General features: G+C 42.8%; 1 protein-coding gene across 4 annotated transcripts in view; it reads left to right on the forward strand.

Annotated features, from left to right (window-relative positions):
• tead1a (TEA domain family member 1a) overlaps window positions 1-25,252 on the forward strand; it is a 243,881-nt gene that overhangs the window by 70,893 nt on the left and 147,736 nt on the right. For all 4 annotated transcript variants that reach the window (XM_078549374.1, XM_078549375.1, XM_078549377.1 and 1 more), the window contains exon 3: window positions 9,077-9,331. In XM_078549374.1, the coding sequence (XP_078405500.1) occupies window positions 9,184-9,331 (148 nt within the window). In that variant the 5' untranslated portion in view covers window positions 9,077-9,183. The remainder of the gene's footprint in view (window positions 1-9,076; window positions 9,332-25,252) is intronic.

Raw genomic sequence — 25,252 nt, forward strand, 5'->3', positions numbered from 1 at the left:
CCACACTGTTGTATTCAATATGACAGCTCATCATCACCTTCTCAAGCGTACTTAGGGATGGGCAATAAATCCTGGTCAGCAATTCTCACATCCGTTTTAAAAAAAATGTTTTAAAATCTATGAATGTGGTTGATTTAAACCTTTACTGACATAAAGCTACCTTGAGTTTCATTAGCCGGCCTTACTCTAACCAGCCAAAGAACGCAGGTTCTTTCAAAGTGCCCAGTCCCCCCATTAAACTCCTAGTCTCATTTCACGGATAATGTGCCAGAATTTGCTGTAAGTGGGAGACGGATACAGTGCAATGGCCTCAGTTGTATGACCTTATTAACTAGGTAACCCTTAGGCGAAATTTAGTTTGTGTGATGGGCGCTCTCCCACTGCTTGGAAAACTGGCAGGAGTCCACAGTCACTTCTCTCTGGGAGGCCCAACGCTATTTAAGTTCAAACAGGCACTTACCTGGAAAGTGTCAGGCCTCTCACTCAATCAAGGCACCAGTTGGGCAGAATTCCCCCCAAGAACTGCTGACCAATAAAATTCTAATTGACATTTTGCCAGCAGCGTGCTGAATTCATGTGTCGAACCTTTCCCACCCTTCAATAAACAATGTTCCTGCTGCTAGGAATCAGTTGCGGACACTCCCGACCTCCCCGCCATCATTGCCAGCCCCAGCAAGCTCCATTAAATTTCAGCCTATATGCCTTGTTAACCAATCAGAGTGAAGTATATTGAAATAAACAACAAGGAGCCAGAATCAAAGTGCAAGCTGGAATGATGAATTGAATGTCAAATCAGGCGAAGGAAGTGAAATGGAAAGAGGGTAAGAAAGATTGGATAGAGAGAGGGAGAGAGAGAGGAAAAATAGGGCTCTGGTTACAGAGACTGGGAGGGAGCGAGGCCATAAAACGTACTGATTAAGGAGGTGAAAGGGAGAATCATGGAGAGCTGGAAAGTGCAGGGTGGAGCTTAAGAAAACAATCAGGAGAGCAAAGAGGGGATATGAGAAAGCTCTGGCTGGTAAAAGTAGGGAAAATCCTAAGATATTCTATAAGTATATCGATGGGAAGAGGATAACCAGGGAAAGAGTAGGGCCCATAAGGGACCCAGGGGGAAATCTGAGTGGAGCCAGAGGACATCGCTAGAGTGTTGAATGAATACTTCACATCCATCTTCACCCAAGAGAATGAGGATGAAGGTATCGAACTCGGGGAGAGAGACTGCGAGGTTCTTAAGCAAATTGATATAGGGAGTGACAAGGTATTGGAGGCAAGCTTAAAAGTGGACAAATCTCCAGGTCTGGATGATTTGTGTCCCAGACTGCTGAGGGAGGCAAGGGAGGAGATTGCAGGGCTCTGACCCAAATTTTTAATTCCTCTCTGGCCATAGGGGAGGTGCTAAAGGACTGGAGAACAGCTAATGTGGTTCCGCTATTTAAGAAGGGTTGTAGAGATAAGCCAGGGAACTACAGGCCAGTGAATCTCACATCAGTGGTAGGAAAACTATTGGAGAAAATTCTGAAGGAGAGAACCTATCTCCACTTGGAGAGGCAAGATTTGATCAGGGATAGTCAGCATGGCTTTGTCAGAGGGAGGTCATGCCTAACGAATTTGATTGAATTTTTTGAGGAGGTGACCAGGTGTGTAGATGAGGGTAGTGCAGTTGATGTAGTTTATATGGATTTCAGCAAAGCCTTTGACAAGGTCCTACATGGGAGACATAAAGAAGGCAAATGCACGTGGGATACAGGGTAATTTGATAAGGTGGATTCAAAATTGGCTTAGTTGTAGGAGACAGAGGGTGATGACAGAAGGATGCTTTAGTGACTGGAAGCCAATGTCCAGTGATGTACCACAGGGATCTATGCTGGGCCCCCTATTATTTGTCATTTATATAAACGACATAGATGACTTATGTGGGGGGTAGGATTAGTAAGTCTGTGGATGACACAAAGATTGACCGGGTGGTTAATAGTGAGGTTGAATGTCTTGGGCTACAGGAAGATATAGATGGGATGGTCAAATGGGCAGATAAGTGGCAGATGGAATTTAACCCTGAAAAGTGAGAGGTGATACACTTTGGAAGGAGTAATTTGACAAGGAAGCATTCAATGAACGGCATGACACTAGGAAGTTCTGAGGAACAAAGAGACTTTGGCGTGTGTGTCCATAGATCTCTGAAGGCGGAGGGGCATGTTAGTGGGATGGTGAAAAAGGCATATGGGACACTTGCCCTTATCAATCGAGGCATAGATTACAAAAGTAGGGAGGTCATGTTGGAGTTTTATAGAACCTTGGTGAGGCCACAGCTGGAGTACTGTGTGCAGTTCTGGTTGCCATATTATAGGAAGGATGTGAATGCATTGGAGGGGGTGCAGAGGAGATTCAACAGGATGTTGCCTGGGATGAAACACTTAAGTTATGAAGAGAGGTTGGATAGATTTGGGTTGTTTTCGTTGGAGCAGAGAAGACTGGGGTCGGTGGGGGCGACCTGATCGAGGTGTACAAGATTGAGGGGCATGGACAGGGTGGATAGGGAGCAGCTGTTCCCCTTACTTGAAGGGCCAGTCATGAGGGGACATAAATTCAAGGTGAGGGGCAGGAGGTTTAGGGGGGATGTGAGGAAAAGATTTTACCCAGAGGGTGGTGACAGTCTGGAATGCACTGCCTGGGAGGGTGGTGGAGGCAGGTTGCCTCACATCCTTTAAAAAGTACCTGGATGAGCACTTGGTACGACATAACATTTAAGGCTATGGGCCAAGTGTTCATAAATGGGATTAGGTAGGTAGGTCAGGTGTTTCTCACGTGTCGGTGCAGATTCGATGGGCCGAAAGGCCCCTTCTGCACTGTGTGATTCTGTGATGAGTGTGTAATTCAGTTTAGAAACATAGAAACCAGAAAATAGGAACAGGAGTAGGACATTCAGCCCTTTGAGCCTGTTCCACCATTCAATATGATAATGGCTGATCCACTATCTCAATGCCATACTCCCGCTCTCTCCTTATACCCCTTGACTCCTTTAGTGTCTAGAAATCTATCTATTTCCTTCTTAAATATATTCAGTGATGACCTCTGCAGCCTTCTGTGGTACAGAATATCACAGGTTCAGCACCCTCTGAGTGAAGAAATTGCTGCTCATCTCAGTCCTAAATTGGCCTACCTCATATCCTGAGATTGTGACCCCTTGTTCTAGACACCCCAGCCAGAGGAAACATCATCTTTGCATCCAGTCTGTCCAACCCTGTCAGAATTTTAGATGTTTCCATGAGATCCCTCTCATTTTTCTAAACTCCAGTGAATATAGGCCTAGTCAACCCAATCTCTCCTCATACGACAATCCTGCCATCTGAGGAATCAGTCTGGTGAATCTTCGCTGCACTCCCTCTACGACAAGTAAATCCTTTCTTAAGTAAGGAGACAAAAACTGCACACACTACTCGAGGTGTGGCCTCATTAAGGCTCTGCACAGCTGCACTGCAGTAAGACATCCTTGCTCCTGTACTCAAATCCTATCGCAATGAAGGCCACATACCATTTGTCGCCTTAACTGCTTGCTGCACCTGCATGCTTGCTTTCAGTAACTGGTGTACAAGGACACCCAGGTCCCTTTGTACATCGACATTTCCCACTCTTTCATCATTTAAATAACACTCTGCCATTCTGTTTTTCCTACTGAAGTGGATAACTTCACACTTGCCCATGTTACATTGCATCTGCCATGTATTTGCCCACTCATTCAACTTGTCTAAATCACCTTGAAGCCTCTTTACATCCTCCTCACCACTCACATTCCCACCAAGTTTTGTGTCGTCAGGAAACTTGGAAGTATTACAGTTAGTTCCCTCATCTAAACCATTGAGAATAGCTGGGGACCAAGCACTGATTCCTGCAGTATCCTACTAGTCACCGCCTGCCACTCCGAAAAAGACCCATATATTCCTACCCTCTGTTTCCTGTCTTGTTAACCAATTCTCAATCCACACCAGTATATTACCCCCAATCCCTTTTGCTTCAATTTTGCGCACTGGCCTCTTATGTGGGACTTTATCAAAAGTTTATTTGCAATAAAACCTGACTATGGGTGTGTAGTGAATTTAATCGGTTTACTTCTGATGTTTCTCGTTGACTTAACACACAGGATAATAGTCACTTGATAGTACAGACTTGAGTATTGCTGAAAAAAGAGACATGCTGTCGAAGCTTTTCGTCTTGCACTCATCAGGACAGACGAACACCAAATTTCAAAGAGAGAAGCAATTTATACTGTATGAGAAAAGGGTGCTGATTGGTTGGCAAGTTGACTCTGGTTGAGGTGTTACCATGGAGAATGCACTAGGGAACTATTGTCCCCAATGCTTTTGTTTAATTCAGAAAAGGTGCTGTACTTGGACATGTTCTTTTTGCCTGCAAAGGACAGGCCCCTTCATATGAATGTATGTAGCATCTAGCAAGCGTAACTGATACCTTAAACAGGTTGTTAGTGTAATTAATAGCACACTCTGGAATGTTCAGCAAGTGCTGTCCAATCACGGAATCACATCTAATATTAGACATTGTTCTGAGTTTTGTAAGCACGGGCTGGTTGAGTATGATCAGTACTCTGCCTGTTGTGAGCAGCGGAAGGGATGTGCTGTTTGATACGATCCGCCAGTCTTTGGCACGTACGGCCTATGTACCTGGCATTGCACCAGCACTGAAATGCATATACCAAATTACTCATTTGTGTGGTAGACAGAAAGTCTTTTTGGCATGACTTCCTGTTAGTGGAAAATACAACTTGTATTGCCACTGCATAGCAGCAGCATGAAATGACTAGCTAGCTTCATGTGTTGCTCAGATTTTTGAGATACCTTGCCCTTCCAGGGTAATTTGAGGTAGACTGGGCACTTTTCAGGTCTGAAAGTGGCTGTCTTAGGCCCATTCGCAAGTATGCGTAAAACACAGCGAGCAATGACCTGATTGGGGTAGCAACACGAGTGGTATTTTCCACTAACAGAACGCTGCTGTCGAGCCAAAATCTATCTTTCAACCAGTATGAAGAGGGAATATATTATCTGGTCATTATCACGTTGCTGTGTGTAGGACCTTAGAAATTGTCTGCTGAATTTCCTACAGTTCAAAATTACTTCATTGGCTGTAAAGTGCTTTGGGACGCCCTGAGCTAGTGAAAGGTGCAAGTCTTTCTATTATGTTGTGGGTGTTATCAGACACAACTAATTGGAGTGTTGAGGGGGAGGGCGTAGAAAAGAAACTTGATTTGAAAATGTGGTATCTGAAGAAATTAACAATATAATGGATACAATAAAGTTAATGAAAAAGGAAAGGTCTTGTTGAAGCAAGTATGGGAAAGACTTTCCTTTGGCAAGTGGATTGGCAATTAGAAATCATAGATATAAAATAAGTGGCAAAAAATAGAGGGAAAATGAGGAAAAAATTTTTTTGTGTTGTTAAGATCTGGAATGCACAACCTGAAATAGTGGAGGAAGCAGATTTCGTAGAACTTTCAAAAGGCAAATGGGCATGTACTTGAAGAGGACTAATTTGCTGAGCTGGAGGGGGATAAAGCTGCGAGTAAGTTGAACAGCTGTTTCAAAGAGCCAGCACAGGCACAATGGGCTGAATGCTCCCCTGTGCTGCAAGATTCTATGATTTTAAGATGTAAGCAGATTACATCGACTGGAGTTCGCTGTAGTTGACCTCACTTAATATTTATTAAGTCCTGTAATTCTATACTCTTGCTGGATTGTACATATGATCTTTAAATAAGTTATCCAGAATTAATATGTGGTGAATCTTGAACGTAATGTGATATTAGCACAGGGCCACATCTCACAAAGAATAGTGTATAGCTGTCTTTTTTAATTTAAACCAAACTAAAAGGTAGCATACCCACACTGTTACTGCAATGCGACCCAGCCAACTCTGTCTGCTGTCAGCTTCAATAGTGTTATACCTGAAGTAACAACAACTTGCACCTTCAATGCACTAAACCTTCCACAGGAGCATGAACATTTGACACTGAGCCATGTAAGGAGTTACTGGCTTGGTCAAAGAGGTAGTTTTTACAGAACCCCTTAAACAAGAATGGAGAGGTGGAGAGACAGAGGTTTAGGGAGGGAATTCCAGAGCTTAAGAGTCTTGGCAGCTGAAGGCATGGCCGCCAATGGTAGAGCCATTAAAATCAGGGATGCATAAGGGGCCAGAATTGGAGGAGTGCATGGTCTCGGAGGGTTTGTGGGAGGTTATGGAGATGGGAGGGATGAGGCCATGGAGGGATTTGTAAACAAGGATGAGAATTTTAAAATCGAAGCATGCCAGTTTGGGAACCAATGTAAGTCAGCGAGCACAGTAATGACAGCTGAATGGGACTTGGTGCAAACTAGGATGGAGGCAGCAGAGCTTTGGATGACCTCAAGTTTATGGAAGGTGGAAGATGGGAGGCTTGTCAGGAATGCATTGCAGTAGTCAATTCTGGAGGTACTAAAAACATGCTCTGTCATGTCATCAAGATGTGTCAGTGATTCATGACGAATGTATTACTTTTTTAAAGTTTGTTCACACTGCATAGCACAATCCCACAAAAAAAGCAAATGAGATGATTGACGAAATAAGATGGAATAAAAAGCTGATATCAGTAAAATTGGCCATTAATCTGTCGACTTAATCTCATGTTGTTAAGAGAAGGAGTTGCCAGGATTGTAACAGAGTTCCATGTTCTTCAACAAACTAGCATCAAGTTGAAGGGGCAGATGGGAGCTCGATTTATCATCCCATCCAAATGACCACAGCTCCAACAATGCTGTGCCTGTTTAATGTTATACTGTCATGGCAGCCTGGGTTGTTATCAGTTCCGGTGCCAGCATCTGAGCCAGATTGATACCTATCCTGACTTTGTGGTGGTGAAGATAATTTGATAAAACAGCTGATCCCTTCCCTGCACACTTTTAATTTTCACTTTGGCAAATATTTATCTGTTTTATGTCTTGAGACTGAGTTCACTAGTCAAGTAAACTTGAATTGCAAGCCTTTATATAAACTTGTTAGTTGACGCTCGCTATTAATAATGGAGGGAGACCGACATAAGAACAAACTGATTGTTTATTGCAACAGAAGGCAGAGCACTAAATCCTTGCGTGCTCTCACAACCACCTCCAGCTCTAGACTTACAGTTAACCAGTAGCCTGTGCTGTATAGTGATTGGCCAGCACTGTCACATGGTTAGTCCACTTGCATTCTCTTAAAGGTACATGGTACTCCACTTTACCATAATCTGTTTCCTTTTTTATAAACAAAAAAGTGCAAATTCTGCTCCCCCTTTTGTTTCTGTCTGATTATTCCATGCAAATGTGTAATAATTGATATGAGTAAGGCTGCCTGGTTCCACCACCTTGTTCCTTACAATTTTGATAGCTTGTGCACCACAATACAGATACTCCCCAGCCCACCCGAGACTACACAATTTTAAAAACCTAGGCAAAGAAAACTACTGTGACTCCCTTAGGCAATCGTAACTAGTCAGGGAAATAATTCTGGCCTTGATTAATGTCATGCTACTTGTACGAAGTGATCTCCATCTCAGTTGGAAACAGCCCCAGTTCTCTCTCAAAGGAATTCAGCAGATCAGCATACACCTCATAAGATAACTTCCAGAGGACTGTGCCCTAATGATTGGTGAGAAGATAATTTTCACAACATCGCCTTTCCATGTTTTGGTGGGCATTTTAAAGTTACACTCTCCAATGCTGACTCACTGACCAATGCAAATAATTTCTCCCTATTTACCCAACTAAAACCCCTTGCACTTCTGTCTAATGTCATCTTAACCTTTGCTGTTTTGCTGGCAAGAGGGTCAGTAACCAATGAATGCAGCTTTAAGATAATTGGCAAAAGAACCATAGGGAGAGATGCGAGAATTTTTTTTTGCACCGTAGCTTATGATGACCTGAAATGCACTGCCTGGAAGGGTGGTGGAAGCAGATTGAGTAGTAACTTTTAAATGAGAGTTGAATAAATATTCAAAGAGGAAAGCCTTGTGGGGACTATGGGGAAAGTGCAGGAGAATGGGAGCCACTGGATAGCTCTTTCAAAGAGCCTGCATAGGCAGGATGGGCTGAATGACCTCCTCCTGTGCTGCATGATGCTGAACCCCAGGTGCTCTAGTCTCTTACGATGTCTGGCACAAGAGGTCTCAGTCATTTTAATGAATCTCTTCTGCAACTCCATGCCCTTGATTTAAGTGTCTAAATGGGGTAGAGGAGCAGAGGAATCTTGGGATACAGGCACACAAATCACCAGAAGTGACAACACAGGTTAATAAGACCAATGAAAAAACAAACAAAACACTGGATTTCATTTCTAGAGGGGTAGAATTGAAAACAAAGAAGTTACATTAAACTTGTATAGGCCTTGATTGGACCAAACTTGGATGACTGTGTACAGTTTTGGCCTTGCATGTTATAAAAAGAATAGAGAGGCACTGGAGAAATGCAAAATAGATTTACTGGAATGATACCAGACTGAAGAAGCTGTGGCTCTTTTCTCTTGAAAAAGGACTGAGGGGGTGGCCTGATGAGGTCTTTAAGCTTATGAAAGAGTTCAATAGGGCAGACATAGAGCAGATATTTCCACTTGTTGGGGAAGAACAGAATTAGGGACTATCAATATAAGATAGACACTAATAAATCCAATAGGGAATTCAGGAGAAATGTCTTTACCCAGAAAGTGGTGGGAATGTGGAACTCGCTATCATAGGGAGTGGTTGAGATGGATAACATAGATACATCTTAAGGGAAGTTGGATGATCCAAACACACAAGGGAGAAAGGAATAGAAGGATATGCTGACAGGGTGAGGTGCAGAGGCTTGTATGGAGCACAAACACTGGCATACACCAGTTAGGATGAATGGCCTGTTTTTGTGCTGTAAATTTCATGTAGAAACTCTTCCTAAGTAAAACTGAAGAGGTTGCTTAGTTAAGCTTGGCAATGTGTACATATTTACAGTGAACAGGTCAACTTGAAGGGAAATGCACTTGCTTTACTTTGCAAAAAAAAACAAAATAATTGTTTTTGTTTCTCTAGATTTTCTTCTGGTTGGGCTCCAGGCTTAAGGCTTGGAGAAATCCACTAGCGCCATAGATTCCAACAACTGGAGCGGCAGCGAAAGCCCTGCCGAAAACCTGGAGAGGATGACAGATTCTGCTGATAAGCCGATGGACAATGATGCAGAAGGTGTCTGGAGCCCTGACATAGAGCAGAGCTTCCAGGAGGCCCTGGCCATCTACCCACCGTGTGGGAGGAGGAAAATCATTCTCTCAGATGAAGGCAAAATGTATGGTGAGTCACCGGGAGTGTAGCAAAGGGAGATGATATTGGGAACAGACGGTTTCATGGCTGCTACCAGCTGTGCTTCTGTCTGCGCCTCTCTCTCTCTCTCTATCTCTCATATCTCTTCTTTCCCCTCCCTCTTCTCCCCCCACCCTCACCAACTCAACCCAACCTAACCCCAAATGACTCCCTACATAGCTCTCGGATGAAGTAATGGAAACCAGGAGAATTTTTTTTTTTGCACATGGTGTTCTGCATCCCTTTGCAAGACCTAATAACAGCAGTTTGCCACTGTGCAGCTGTCATTCTGAGTGAATTGCATTTTAAAAAACAAATATTGTGCTCTTGAAGCAAGTCTTGCAGCTGCTGTGGAGGATAATACTAGGCCAGGGAAGAGAGAGACAGTTGAGGGGAAGGGTGACTGGGTTAAGTAGCTTGACAATATTACAAGAAATGTTTAAAGAGTAGGCCATCTGACCATTTTTAGTTCAGGAATAATATTCGGTTTGTGAAATTTATTCAGTGCTGTTAATTCCTGTAAAGATAATGTTTTTTTCCAAATGGAAAGGCAGCTTATTGATGCAGTGTTGTGCTAATCAGTTAAGGTTATTTCAGACGAGCCTACTTCTAGGCTTTGATAAAATAAATAGGGACAAATTGTTTCCAATGGTAGGGGAGTGGGTAACCAGAGAACGCAGATTTCAGATAATTGGAAAATGAACAAGAGGGTTGGGGAGGATGAGAATTTTTTTCTTTTGCTCAGTGAGTGAAATGAACCTGAAATTAATTGCCTGCAGTAGATACAATGGTAACTTTCAAAAGAGAATTGGATAAATTCTTGAAAAGGAAAAATTGTAGGGCTATGGGGACAGAGCAGGGAAGATGGGACTAATTGGATAGCTCTTTCAAAGAGCCAGCACAGGCACGATGGGCCGAATGACCCCTTTCTGTTCTGTATAGAAATGCTACAAAGTGCTTTATGCCGATCAAGTTTCATTGCACAGCTTCTGTTGTTATGTTAAGCGGGTTAATAAAGAGGGCAGCCACATTTGTACACAGCAAGTCCCCACAAACAAGACGAATGATCACTTGGTGTTCTTGCTGCTGTTGATTGTGGAAGCAGTGTCGGGCAGGGCACTGGGACTGCTCTTCATAGCATTGCCAAGAGAACCACAACCAGCAAATGAGGGGTGGGGGAGGGCCTTAGTTTAACATTTCGCCACTGACCCCCTCCCTCATCACTGCATTGAATTGTCAGCATAGATTACCTGCTCAAGCCCCTAGAGCACTGTCAGCTTGATCTACACACAAGTTGCATAAGACTTCAGTCATTCAAAAAAAGGTCTGTTTGTTCCTGTTGGCTTGTGTAGTGCTAAATATCTGGTGAATCCAAATTGTTTAGTTATCTTAATCACTGAACCAATGTTTTTCACTCCACTGTGGCCCAAGGATCTTTGCTGACCTTGTAGTTTTATTTGCTTTGTTTTTTGCTCTAAAATGCTTCCCTGGAACCTATTCCATTCATCACTCCCATAATACCCTGAAGCCACAGAATATATTAACAGCCAGTCCAGCAATGTCTCGATTTTGAACTCTCTCCATGGCCTCGCTCCCCTCCATCTCTGTAGTCTTCTCCTGTTCCCTACCTTCAGCTTTCTGCGCTCTTTTAATTATGGTCTCTTGAGCATCCCCAGTTTAATAACTCCTTTGGTGGCCGTGGCTTCACCTTCCTTGGCCCGAAGCTTTGGACTTTCCTCCCTAAACCCCCCCTCCTCTTGAAGCTGATCCTTAAAACCCACATCTCTGATCAAGCTTTTGGTCACCTGTACTAATATCGCTTATGTGGCTCAATGTCGATCTTTATCTAATTTTGCTCATGTGAAACACCTTGCGACATTTGGCTAAGGGTCTGTTACATAGAATGTACAGCTCAGAATTGGCCATTCAGCCCAACCAGTCTGTGCTGATGTTTATATGGGTCGTCTTCTGATCTATCTATCCACTTTGGCCTTTCAGTATATCTTTCATGTACTCATATAATTTCCTTTTGAAAACATCTGCGATTTCCCTTAAGTTCCACATTCTAACTACTGAGTTAAGTTTTATCCTATTTCCTTATTGGGTTTATTGGTGACTATCTTTTTTTTAATTCGATCATGGAATCTCGACATCGCTGGCTAGGCCAGCATTTATTGCCCATCCCTAATTGCCCTTATTCAGAGACAGTTAAGAGTCAACCACATTGCTGTGGGTCTGGAGTCACATGTAGGCCAGACCAGGTAAGGATGGCAGGAGGGTTTTCACAACAATAGATTTTTTTATTGGATCCAAGTTGCACTATCTGCCATGGTGGGATTCGAACCTGGGTCCCCAGAGGATTATTCTGGGTCTCTGGGATACCAGTCCAGTGGTAATACCACTATGCCACTGCCTCACCAGAAATATAAGGAAGTAAAGAGAGTTTGATGGAACCAAGTACCAAATCACTCCATTGGAGGAAAACATCAGATTAACACAGCACCACTTTAATCAGGTGACACTAAGTTGGAACAATATTTGAAAGGTTGACCGTGCCAACACTGCAGCCATCTCTGGTGAGAAAGGTTAATTTTCATTGTACAAGACCGTAGAGGAGAACGGGGGAGTTACAGAGAGAGTCTTAGGAATGGACTCCACTGCAGAATTTGTGCTGCTAACTATTTTCTGTTGTCTCTTGTTCTAATGGAAAAATTTACCAAACTGAAGTGGGACTGGGATGGTTACAGAACGATTGCTGCATTGTTGGATATGCTGTCTTCACACAAGACGTTAAAACAAAGTGGACGTAAAAGATCCCACATCCACTATTTCCGTAAAGAGCAGGGGGAGTTCTCTCCAGAGTCAACATTTATCTCTAATCCAACATCAGTTAAAAGAAGATTTTGGGATGGTGAAAGATGTTATAGAAATACATAAGCCTTTTCTCTCAGGACAGCAGATTTACCCAGTTTTAGTGTTATGTCATTCAGTCTATTGCTATCAGGCACAGCATCTTAGCTTTTGCAAGCTTCTGTGCATTATTTCAGACAGGGCATTGCTACATACTTTGTCTCCAAGACCCCAAGTTACCTGTAGCATTGTGACGCTGAACACCCTCTTCAACAAAGGTTTTGCCTGTGGGTTAGTGTAAACCATGTGCTGGGTGTTTAGATTTGTGTGTGCATCGACAAAGTTCTCATTAGTATTGCTCTGTTTTGAAGGCATCTGAAGCATAGGAACAGGAGGAGGCCATTTGATCCTTAGAGTCTCTTCCGCCATTTAACTAGATCATGGCTGTTTTGCATCTTGACTTGCTTTGGTTCTGTAAGTCTTAATACCCTTGCCTAACAAATACCCTAGCCTAACATAAATCTCAGTTAGGAAATTTTCAATTGACCTTCAGCCTCAAAAGCTTTTTGAAGGTGAGTTCCAGATTTTCACTATCCTTTGTGTGGGAAAAGCGCTTCAGCCCTGAATGAACTAGCTTTAATTTTAAGATTATTCCCCCTTTTCTGGATTTGCCCACCAAATCTATCTATTTCTCTTTCTATCAATCAACTCCTTTGATCATCTTAAAATTTGCAGCTAATTTGTACACAGCATGATCAGACACACAGCAATTGGATAATTGACCAGATCATTGTTGTGATGGATAAATATTGGCCCAGAACACTGGAGGGAGTGTTCCCGCTCCTCTTCGAAATAGCGACTATGGGATCTTTTCCACCTACCTGAGAGAGTAGATGGGACCTTGACTTAATATCTCACCCTGACAGTGCAGCACTGCCTCAGTACTGCACTGCGAGTGTCGGCCTGGATTATTTGCTTAATTCTCTGGAGTGGGGCTAAAACCCACTACCTTCTGAATCAGATGCAACATGCTCCTCCTTGGAACTTCTTCTCTGAAACCTTCTGAAATTATGAACTCTCGACCTGTAATGTTAACTCTGTTTCTCTCTCCACAGATGCTGCCAGACCTGCTGAATATTTCCAGAATATTTTGTTTTTATTACTTATTAATGCTCATTGTTTAAACAATTCTAAACACTAATTGTGATCTGGGCTTTTGTAATTCAATCTTGTGAATCCCAGCTAAGGATGAGAATTGCAAGCTGCCGTTACTCTTGGACATCTATTTGTATCTCGCCACCTTCCTTGTGCGTACAAGCTTTTTGATACGTTACTAGGCACAAGTGTTGCGGCTCTGCACAATATCGAGCCACTATAATCTGACAAGCATTTAAACCTGCAACACATAACTGCTCTTTTATTTGCTTCTGAAGCCTGTTTTGTGTATAACTCGGTCCTGGCCCCTGCTCAGCCTCATCAGCAGGTATCCATTGAACTCTGGTTCCTATTCCACCCGCTCACTCGTCGATGACAGTTTTACATTACCCCAGTCAGTCCTTCATCTACACGTCTCCACAATCTATCCTGCAATCGCTCTCACTCTGTCTCCTTTTTTCTCTCCACTTCACTTGCTCACTTACTCTTTCTTTCGTTTGTTTTCTTTCCCTCTTTTTCTCTCCCGTCTTACTTTTTCTCTGTTTTTTCCCTTTCCTCTCCCACCTTTGCTTTCCCAGTTCCCCTCTCTCACTCTCTCTCATTTTCTCTTCCCTCTCTTCTTCACCCTCCCTTTTTTTTTTAAGCTGCGGTTCCTCTTGTCGTCTTCATTTTCTGCATTTCTCCCTCTGTGCCCCCTTTCTGTCTCTATTTCTTCCTTGAATCACATGGAACAGCACAAGCAATATATGGTTCCTAATGGCTGGTCAGGCGTCATCCTTACTATTCTGAAATCCTGGGATTGCCAAACTGTGACCATGTCAAGTGCAGATCTTAGAATTCCAAATCCCAGCACCTTGAGGGATGTTTGCTATGTTACAGGCACTATATAAATGCAAAGTGCTGCGCAGAAGAAAGTTCTGAAATATGTGTGGTTTATTAATGCAAATATGGCTTGTATCAACATACTTTTGACACTTGGCAGCCACAAAGAAGTTGTTTCTCCTCAAAGCCACGCATCCACCTGTATAATTTAAGCCTTGGATGTAAATGGTTCCCATTACATTATACCTTTCAAAGGCATTGCACCCGAAAGTTGCCCCAAAGGCACTTATTTTGTAAAGAAAAAAAAAATCATAATTGGCTGAAGTAATCACTTCTCTGTTAAGTTAGCAGTCAAACATTGGATTGACTACATAGAATTACATAGAATGCACAGCATTTGGCCCAACAGGTCTATGTTGGTAATGGAGTCATTGAGTAATTACAACGCAGAAGGAAGCCATTATCTATACGATTCACCTCAGCTACCCTCTGCAGTAGTGAGTTCCAGATTTTCACTACTCTCTGGGTAAAGAAATTTCTCCTGAATTCCCTGTTGGATTTATTACTATCATATCAATGGCTTCTAATTTTGGTCTCTTCCACAAGTGGAAAAATCTCTATATAGAAACATAGAAATTAGGAGCAGGAGTAGGCCATTCGGCCCTTCGAGCTGCTCTGCTATTCTGTGTGATCATGGCTGATCCTTTATCTCAATGCCATATTCCAGTTTTCTCTCCATACCCCTTGATGCCCCTAATATCCAAAAAGTTATCAATTTCTTTCTTGAATATACTCAGTGACCCGGCCTCCACAGCCTTCTGTGGTAGAGAATTCCACAGGTTGACCACTCTCTTAGTGAAGAAATTTTTCCTCATCTCATCCTAAATGACCTGCCCCGTATCCTGAGACTGCGGACCCTGGTTCTAAGTTCCCCAACCAGGGGAAACATCCTCCCTGCATCCAGTCTGTCTAGCCCTGTTAGAATTTTATACGTTTCAATCAGATCCCCTCTCATTCTTCTTAAATCTAACAAATTCAGGCCCAGTTGAACCAAACTCTCTTCATACGACAGTCCTGCCATCCCCAGTATCAGCCTAGTGAACCTTCGCTGCACTCCCTTTATGGCAAGTATATCCTTTCTTAGTCAGGGAGACCGAAACTGCACGCAATACTCCAGGTGTGGCCTCACCAAGACCCTGTATAACTACAGTAAGACATCCCTACTTCTGAACTCAAATCCTCTTGCAATGAAGGCCAACATACCATTTGCCTTCCGAATTGCTTGCTGCACCTGCCTATTTACTTTCACTGACGGGTGTACAAGGACACCCAGATCCCTTTGTACATCCACAGTTTCCAATATATCACCATTTAAATAATACTCTGCCTTTCTGTTTTCCACACTGAAGCGTATAGCTTCACATTTATCCACGTTATACTGCATCTGCCATGTGTTTGCCCACACACACAACTTGTCTAAATCGTCCTGAAGCCTCCTTGCATCCTCCTCACAACCCCACCCAGTTTTGTGTTGTCAGCAAACTTGGAAATGTTTTATTTGGCTCCTTCATCCAAGTCATTTATATATATCGTGAATAGCTGGGGCCCAAGCACTGATCCCTGTGGTACCCTGCTAGTTGTCGCCTGCCACCTAGAAAAAGACCCATTTATTCCCACTCTCTGTTTCCGGTCTGTCAACCAATTCTCAATCCATGCCAGTATATTACCCCCAATCCCATGTGCTTTAATTTTGCCCACTAGCCTCTTATGTGGGATCTTATCAAAAGCCTTCATGAAATCCAAGTACATCACATCCATTGGTTCTTCCTTATCTATTCTACTAGTTAACATCTTCAAAAAACTCCAGCAGATTAGTTAAGCATAATTTCCCAATCATAAACCCATGCTGACTTTGTCTAATCCCATTAATGCTTTCCAAGTGTTCTGTTACCACGTATTTTATATTAAACTCTAGCATTTTCCCCACCACTGATGTTAGGCTAACTGGTCTGTAATTCTCTGTAGGAACTGCTCCATAATCTATAGAATTTTGGAAGATGACCAATACATCCAATATTTCCAGGGCCACTTCCTTTAGTACTCTGGGGCGTAGATTATCAGGCCCTGGGGATTTTTCAGCCTTTAACCCTATTAATTTATCTAGTACCATTTTTTTACTAATACTTATTTTCTTCAATTCCTCCTTCTCACTAGACCCTTGGTTCCCTAACATTTTTGGGAAATTATTTGTGTTCTCTTCTGTGAAGACAGAACCAAAATATGTGTTCAATCCTTCTGCCATATCTTTGTTCCCCATTATAATTTCACTTGTTTCTGACTGTACAGGACCTACATTTGTCTTCTCTAATCTTTTTCTCTTCACATATTTATAGAAGCTTTTACAGTCAGTTTTTATGTTCCTTGCAAGTTTACTCTCATAGTCCATTTTCCACTTCTTGATCAATCTTTTTGTCTACTTATGCTGAATTCTAAACTGCTCCCAATTCTCAAGCTTGCTGCTTTTTCTTGCAATTTTATATGTCTCCTCTTTGGATCTAATACTATCCCTAATTTCTTTTGTAAGCCATGGTTGAGCTATCTTTCCTGTTTTACTTCTGCGCCAGACAGGAATGAATAATTGTTGTAATTCATGCATATGTTCCTTAAATATTAGCCATTGCCTATCCACTGTCAACCCTTTTAGTGAGGTTCCCCAATCCATCATTGCCAACTCACGCCTCATAGCCTCGTGGTGCCCTTTATTTAGATTCAGGACCATTGTTTCGGATTCAACTTCTTCACACTCCATCCTAATGAACAATTCTATCATTTTATGGTTGTTCTTCCCCAAGGGACCCTGCACAACAAGATTATTAATTAACCCTTTCTCATTGCACAATACCCAGTCTAGGATAGCCTGCTCTCTAGTTGGCTCCTCAACGTATTGGCCTAAAAAATCATCACCTACACACTCCAGGAAATCCTCCACAGTATTATTGCTAGTTTGATTTGTCCAATCTATATATAGATTAAAGTCACCCATGATTACAGTTGTACCCTTATTGCATGCTCAATGCCTTCCCTTACACATCAATTACTGTTTGGGGGTCTATACACAACTCCTCCAACGCTTTCTGCCCCTTGGTGTTTCTTATCTCCACCCAAACAGATTCTACATCATGATTTTCTGAGCCAATATCCTTCCTCACTATTGTGTTAATTTCCTCCTTTACTAACAATGCTACCCCACCTCCTTTCCCTATTTGTCTGCCCTTCCTAAATATTGAATACCCTTGGATGTTCAGTTCCCATCCTTGGTCACCCTGTAGCCATGTCTCCATAATTGCAACTATATCATAACCATTTATATCTATTTGCACTGTTAATTCATCTATCTTATTGTGAATGCTTCGCGCATTAAGAGACAATGCCTTTAGACTTGCCTTTTTAACCTTGTTAGTCATCTTAGCTTTATTTTGCACTAGAACCCCATTTGTTTTGCGCCCTTGTTTTTTCTGCCTTCTACTTTTGCTTTTTACTTTCCCATCTTTTGTTTCTATCCTTGTTTCCTCTTCCTCTGTCTCACTGCTCAGGTTCCCATCCCCCTGCCATTCAAGTTTAAACCCTCCCCGACCGCACTAGCAAACATCCCCCCGAGGACATTGATCCTGGTCCTGCCCAGATGCAACCCACCCTGTTTGTACTGGTCCCACCTTTCCCAGCATTGATCCCAATGTCCCAGGAACTTGAATCCCTTCCCTCTACACCATTTCTTCAGCCACGTATTCATCTGATATATCCTGTTATTTCTATTCTTGCTAGCATGTGGCACTGGTAGTAGTCCTGAGATTGCTACCTTTTGAGGTCCTACTTTTTAATTTACGCCATAGCCCCCTATATTCAGCTTGTAGGACATCGCCCCTTTTTTTAACCTATGTTGTTGGTACCAATATGTACCATGACTGCTGGCTGTTCACCCTCCCCTTTCAGAATGCTCTGCAGCCTCTTTGAGACATCCTTGACCCCGGCACCAGGGAGGCAACATACCATCCTGGAGTCTCTTTTGCGGCCGCAGAATCATCTGTCTGTTCCCCATACTATTGAATCCCCTATCACTATAGCCCTGCCACTCTTCTTCCTCTCCTCTTGTGCAGCAGAGCCACCCGTGGTGCTATGGTTGGCTCCTCCTGCTTTCCTTTGAGAAGTCGTCTTCCCCAACAGTAACCAAAATGGTATATCTGTTAGAGAGGGAGATGGCTACAGGGGACTCCTGTACTACCTGCCTTCCTCTACTCTGCCTGGTGGTCACCCATCCCCTTTCTGCCTGTTCAGTCTCTATCTGCGATGTGACCACCTCCACTGAATGTACTGTCCATGGTAGTCTCAGCATCACAGATGCTCTACAGTGAATCCACCTGCAGCTCCAGCTCCAAAATGTGGTTAGCCAGTAGCTGCAGCTGGACACACTTCTTGCACACGTGGTCGCCAGGGACACTGGAAATGTCTATGACTTCCCACATAGCGCAGGAGGAGCATATCACGGGTGCAAGCTCTGCTGCCATGACTTCCCTTTAGATTAAGCTCGTTAGTTACTCCCTTTAAAGAATACTAATTATGCTAGGGGACTTATTCCACTCTAAACACTCCCACTACAATCCAAAACCCTCACCTTATTTTGTTTCAGCTAATGGACTGCAGCAGTTTAATTAGTAGAAAAAGTAGAAGTACTCGCCTGACTCTACTTACCAGTCTGCTGCCTCCCCTGCGTCATGTCACTTTTTGAATCATCATGTCCTCCCACCGCTTTCAGCCCCAAGTCATCTCTGGACTCCCGCTCTGTCCTCGCGCAGCTTTCCGCCCCAAGTCCAGCTCTTGCTCTTTTTAAATCTCCGCTCTAACTCTCAGCTCCTGCTCCTTTTAAATCTTACCAAGGCTGCCTGCCGCTCCTCTTGCACTGCCTCCCGCACCCATTTGGGGACTATCTGTTTTATCTGCTCCCTCCTATTGCGCTGTTTTTTTTATCTGCCCTGCTGCTCTCACGCTGTCTCACTATATATCCTGTCAAACTCCTTGAGTTCTTTAGAATGAATCAAAATTGGTAAAAGTGTAACAAGGGGACTGCTCAGTGACTTACTCCCTCAATTTTATTTTTTTATGGCTACCAATTATGAAACAATAATAATCATACTTATTTTGTAATTTTGCTATTTTCTAATAGTCGCAGTAGCATTTTGTTTTTGGCTGTATTTTCTCCATCACTCAGGTCAGTGTAAATAGATAGAAATGTTATTTCTATCATTTCAAATTTGATTGAGAGAGAGAGAAGCTATTTCCTCTGGTGAGAAAGTTGCACAACCTTATAATTAGAGCTAGATCATACGGGAATGATGCCAGGAAAGCACTTCTTAACTTAAGAGTAGTGGAAATCTAGAACATTCTCCCACAGAAAAATTGTTGAGGTTGGGGGTGGTGGGGGAGAGGGTCAGTTGTGAATTTCCAAACTGAGATCGATAGAATTTTGTGATGTAAGGTTATTGAGGATTACAGAACCAATGTGAGTAAATGGAGTTGCGATACAGATCAACCATGATCTAACTGAATGATGCAATAGGCTGACTAACCATCACCTGTTCCGATATAAACACATTAAACACTTCTGTGGGGAAAATTGTAAATGTGCATCCTTAATGCTCAAAAGTCCTTTAAGAAGTTCCTTCCAGGTCGGCCTGTTCTTTTTGTCTGGAACTTGGGGCATGAGTGAGGAACGTGGCCAACACTGGAACTCCTCAGTGGGCCCAGACAAATTCTGTGTCTGAGAGATGTGCTATTTGCTCAGCTGGCTCTGCCTTCCTTCTATTCCTCTAGCCCACCTAGCCAAACTTGCCCTCAGATTCCCCTAGCCCTGAGCCCACATCTCTGTAATTTCGCTCCCAGCTTCTCTTGCATTATCTGCAAGGTCATCTTATCCATGAGACCCACATCCTGTGCCCTTGGCCCCGCCCCTCACTCAAGTCCCAACTACCCTTTCCTCCTTAGTGCCTATGCCAACTCCCCTCATCTCCCTTCCAAACCATCATTCACTCATGAATAATGGTTCACAATTAAAACAACTAATGGGAGGGGGAAGCTCCACAAACATTTCCATCCTCATTGATGGCGGAGCCCAGCACGTGAATGCAAATGACACACAACCACCTTCTGCCAGAAGCCCCGAGTGATTGATCCATCTCAGCCTCCGCCTGAGGTTCTCAACATTTTAGATACCAGTTTTCAGCCAATTTGATTCGCTCCACGTGATATCAAGAAACAGCTGAAGGCATAGGATACAGCAAAGGCGATGGGCCCTGATAACATCCCAGCTGTAATCTTAAAGACTTGTGCTCCAGAACTAGCTGTGTCCTTAAGTCAAGCCAAGCTGTTCCTGTTCTGCTACAACATTGGCAACTATCTGATAACGGGAAAAATTTGCTGCAACTATGTTCTGTCCATAAAAAGCAGCACTATGGGTGCTAGGCCACAGGGACTGCACACACCAGATTCTCAACAGCAATTAGGAATGCTCCTCTTGCTAGTGACGCACACATCCCATGAACGAACAAGAAAAATTATTAAATTATGAGGAATTTCCGTTCTATCGAGAGACCAGAGAAGCCAGGGTCCTTCTCCTTAAAGCAGAGAAGGTTAAAGGGGAGAATTGATAGACGCATTCATAGTTATGAATGGTTTTGAAAGAGTCAAAAAAAGGAGAAAGTTTCCAGTGGTAGGAGGTTGATAACCAGGGAACACAGATTTAAGGTGCTTTGCAAAGCATCGCGCAACATGAGAACGTTTTCATGCAGTGAATTGTGATCTGGGATGCACTGTCTGGAAGGATGAGGGAGCTGATTCAACAGTAACTTACAAAAAGGAATTGAATAAATACTCTCATTTGTTGGGCCATGGGGAAAGAGCAGGGGGAATGGGACCTATTGGACAGATCTGCGAAGGACCTAGCATACACACAGTGGGTCAAATGTCCTCTTGTGCTGTATGATTTCTGATTCTATCACTTACCTCCTTAAAATTGCATGCTTGACTCCTCTGTCCTTGCAAACTACTGCCCCATCTCCTACCTTCCTTTCCTCTCCAAAGTTCTCAGGCTTGTTACCGGCTCCTCCATCTGTCCATCTTTCACACAAATCCATTTTAAGCTCTCCTATCAGGTTTTGCCTCTGTCTTAGCACTGAAACAGCCCTAAGCAAAGTTAAAAAATTAAAGCTGAGGGACAGATCAGCCACGATCTAAGTGAATGGGGTGTGGGAAGGTGATGAACTGTCTACACTGCTTCCTATGTTCCTGCTCGATTTATCAGTGGACGATTGAGAGAGCTGGGTCTCACATTTCTGTGCCGTGGACTTTGAAAAGATGGTCATTTTATGGTTTAGCTTTTGAGAATTTAAATGAAGTATGCAGGAAAAATTATCGTTCAGATTCTGAGATCACATCAGTGGCCTAAACGCGCATACCCTGCCTCATCTTAACCAGACAGACTGAACCCTAGAGTCTGTTTACACTACACACTGCTTGAATCAGAAAATATGCTGGATAGTGTCGCATTACCTTAAGAAGGCATGTGTGAACATGTAAGGGTAGAATTGGGCATTGGTGACTTGAGGCAGTCTGTTTCCACCTGCCAGGTTCAAATCCATTTCTTTCTAAGCCAGTTTTTAACAGCATTAGGACATGGGCATTTTTTGCTAAAACATCAGCCTGCTTAAAAATTGGTAGATTCGCCAAAATTTACATGCTGTGTAAACAATTCCACCCATCTGCTGTGCAGTGGGTTTGAAGCTTGCTAATAAATGTGTGGCATTTTGAGAACAGATGAGTGTCTAATTTTCCCAAAGAAGTGAGCCATTGAGAAGCATTTCTAACTGAGCGAAGAAAAATATACAAAATCGCACATTCGCATTCATTCACTGCTGCAGTGTCGCATTTACTCACTCGCGTGTACACATATATACCTCACACACTCATGCACATGAATACGCATTCTCTCACATCCACACATGCTTAGATGTATTCACATGCAAGCGTTCTCACACTCGCACATGTGCACACACACACGTTCTCATTCTTGCACATGTTATTGTGCATACACTTGTACACAATTGTCCTGACACTCGCACTCACTGTTGCGTGCACGCATTCTCTCACTTCCTCACATTTGCTTTTTGTGCACACGGGTTCTCTCACAGGTTCTCACTCTTGCGCGCACACATTGTTGTCACTTGCACACACTCATACCCACCTTTTTGCGCTCATTCTCTTGCCCCCACGTTCTCACATACCTTGCTCTCGCATGCACCTTGTGCACACCTCTGTGCACCTTCTCGTACTCCCCCTTGTGTGCACAACATCTTGTGTCTGAGCATGTCATTGTGCGTGGTGAGTCAGAAGTGTGAGAGGTGGAATACATGTTACAGGTGATAAGTGAAAAAATTACAGGAAGTGTACATTTTAATAATGTCTATAGCATTAGGTAACATCCTTCTGAATCTTTACAAGTTAACGAGCTGTGCGAAATGTAGACATGTAGCTATTTAATGTGATCATTACTTTGGCTCAAGCCCAAATTTTATTTATTCTTCTGAATGCCCAGGGAATATGAGTGATGATTTGGATTCCTTTCAGTATTAATTAAGTAGACTTTTCTCAATGGCTAAATGTGATGATTACCTTTTTTAAAAAAAAACTTTATATCAGTAAAAATTAAAATTATGCTTGTGTTTTTTGAATATCTTTGATTTTGAAGCCAATTTGTACCTGGAGAAACTTTATCTTTTACAAACAAATTAATTCTGCAGCCTTGGCCACAGAAATAATTGGGAATTGGTAAAGAGTTTACATTTATATAGAGTTTGATGTTCCTCTCTTGGGATATCCCAAAACGCTTCACATTAAGTAAAATGCTTCTTAGAAGTGCAGTCAATTTTTATGTCAATGAATGCAGCCACTGTTACTGTGCACAGCGATGAGCGAATTGATGTGTTGATTTTGACTTTTGTTGATAATGGAGGGTGGAATGATGGCCAGGACACCAGCAGAACTCTGTTCTTTGAACACTGCCTTGGAATCACTAATATCCACATTTTGGTTCAGGTAGATGGGCCAAAATTTAGAGAAAAAACTTGCATTGATATGATAACCTTCACCTCCACACATCTCAAAGCACCTCACAGCCACTGAAGTACTTATGAAATTGCAGCCATTAATGTAATCTAGGAAGTGCACAGCAAAGTCTCATTTTAGTGATGTTAGTTGAGAAACATTTTTGATCAGGACACATTTCTTTGAATAGTGGCTGTGTGATCATTTGATTCCACTTGGAAGGGGGAGTGGGGGGGCTTTGGTTTAACCTGTAACCTTATGACCTTAGTGGTGGGAGAGCTGTTTCTATTCAAAGCACTGTTTGTCAATTCAATCAGTAGCAGGTAACAAAGCAATGGAGATCAATGTCAGGTTACATCGGAGATTCAAAAACAAATCTGCAGTTTGCTTATTTCTGGTTTTGCTTGTATGGTGGAACAGGCACATGAGGTGTATGAAGTGTGTTTAGGATTGTATTTCAAACTAGAATTTATAGTTTCATGTGGTTTTAGCATGTTATTAGTTATTCATCTTTATTCAGGCTTTTTTTGGTGTGGCGCCTCCTCCTCCTAATTCCCATTGACTCCAGTTTTGCTAGGTCTCTTTGATGCCACATTTGGTCAAATGCTGCCTGTTTGTCTTTATATTGAAGAAGTACCATGGGTAAATAAACAGTTAAAACTTTCTGTTCTTAATGTGGTATCATGAGCAAATTGTCAAGTGGCAAAACGTGCATTTCCACAACACCTTTCACAACCTTAGGGTGTCTTGAAGTGCTTTTCAGTCAATAATGCGCTTTTTGAAGCATAGTCATTGTTGTATCACAAGGGAAGGTAGCAGTGAAGACAACAGCAAGACAAAATGGGTCCTCACTTCTTCTTTTCCACTTAAACATGAATTGAGGGAACTGGATGGCGCAGTGGACTGGACACCCACCTGTTGTAGGTATAACAGGCCGTACAGCAGTCTCTTGTGCTATTAGTTCTGAGCACTCGTACCATTTTGTTCCTTCATTCTGTGTAAGTGAGAGTTACTGGGAAGGCTTGCATTTATTGACCATTTCCTGATGCCCTAATGACTTTAGGGCAGGCCTTATTGATTCACTAAAGCCTTTTGTAATGAGTTCTGATGGAGCTGCTTGGCTTTCTATGCCGCTTCAGAGAGAAATTAAGTTTGTGTGGGACTGGAGCCATATAGAGACCTAGGCCCAGATTTTCGTGTGGGCTCAGGAAAACCCAGCCTGCGGATTTTGTGCCTTCCCAAATGCATACCCAACCCGTCTGTGACTTTGCTTGGGACTTTTGTCTTTTTCTCACATAGGGTGGGTTCATAGTGCATTTTGCGAGCCATGATGGAGAGAGTGAGGAATGCGGGTGCAGAGGTGGGCTGCATAGTAGGGCCCCCTCAGTTCTCTAATACAGCCTAGCTCCCAACATTGTTTAAAGGCCCCCTAAACCTCATCCCTCACCCCCCTCCTCCCATGCCCTCTCAGATTGCCCATGCCACCTTCCAATGTACCCCCAGATCACTCATGCCACCTCCATGTATCCTCCATAGCCACTCACTCAGTATGCACTATGTATAGACCTCTGGAGCTGTACAATAGCAATGGGAACTATTTTAAAATCCTTGGAAAAAATTAAACCTCTAATAATCTAATAAATCGCTGAATTGTAACACACTACCATTGATACTGGAAAGAAGAACTAAACTACTCCAATACAAAGAATTTTAAAAATTCATTTATGGAATCTAGGTGTCGCTGGCTAGGCCAGTGTTTATTGTCCATCCCTAATTGCCCTTGAAAAGGTGGTGGTGAGCTGCCTTCTTGAACCGCTGCAATCCATGTGGTGTAGGTACATCCACAGTGCTGTTAGGGAGGTAGTTCCAGGATTTCAACCCAGCGACAGTGAAGGAACGACGATATATTTCCAAGTCAGGATGATGAGTGACTTG

This window comes from Cetorhinus maximus, chromosome 9, assembly GCF_964194155.1.
Source record: "Cetorhinus maximus chromosome 9, sCetMax3.hap1.1, whole genome shotgun sequence".
Classification (NCBI taxonomy): Eukaryota; Metazoa; Chordata; class Chondrichthyes; order Lamniformes; family Cetorhinidae; genus Cetorhinus; species Cetorhinus maximus.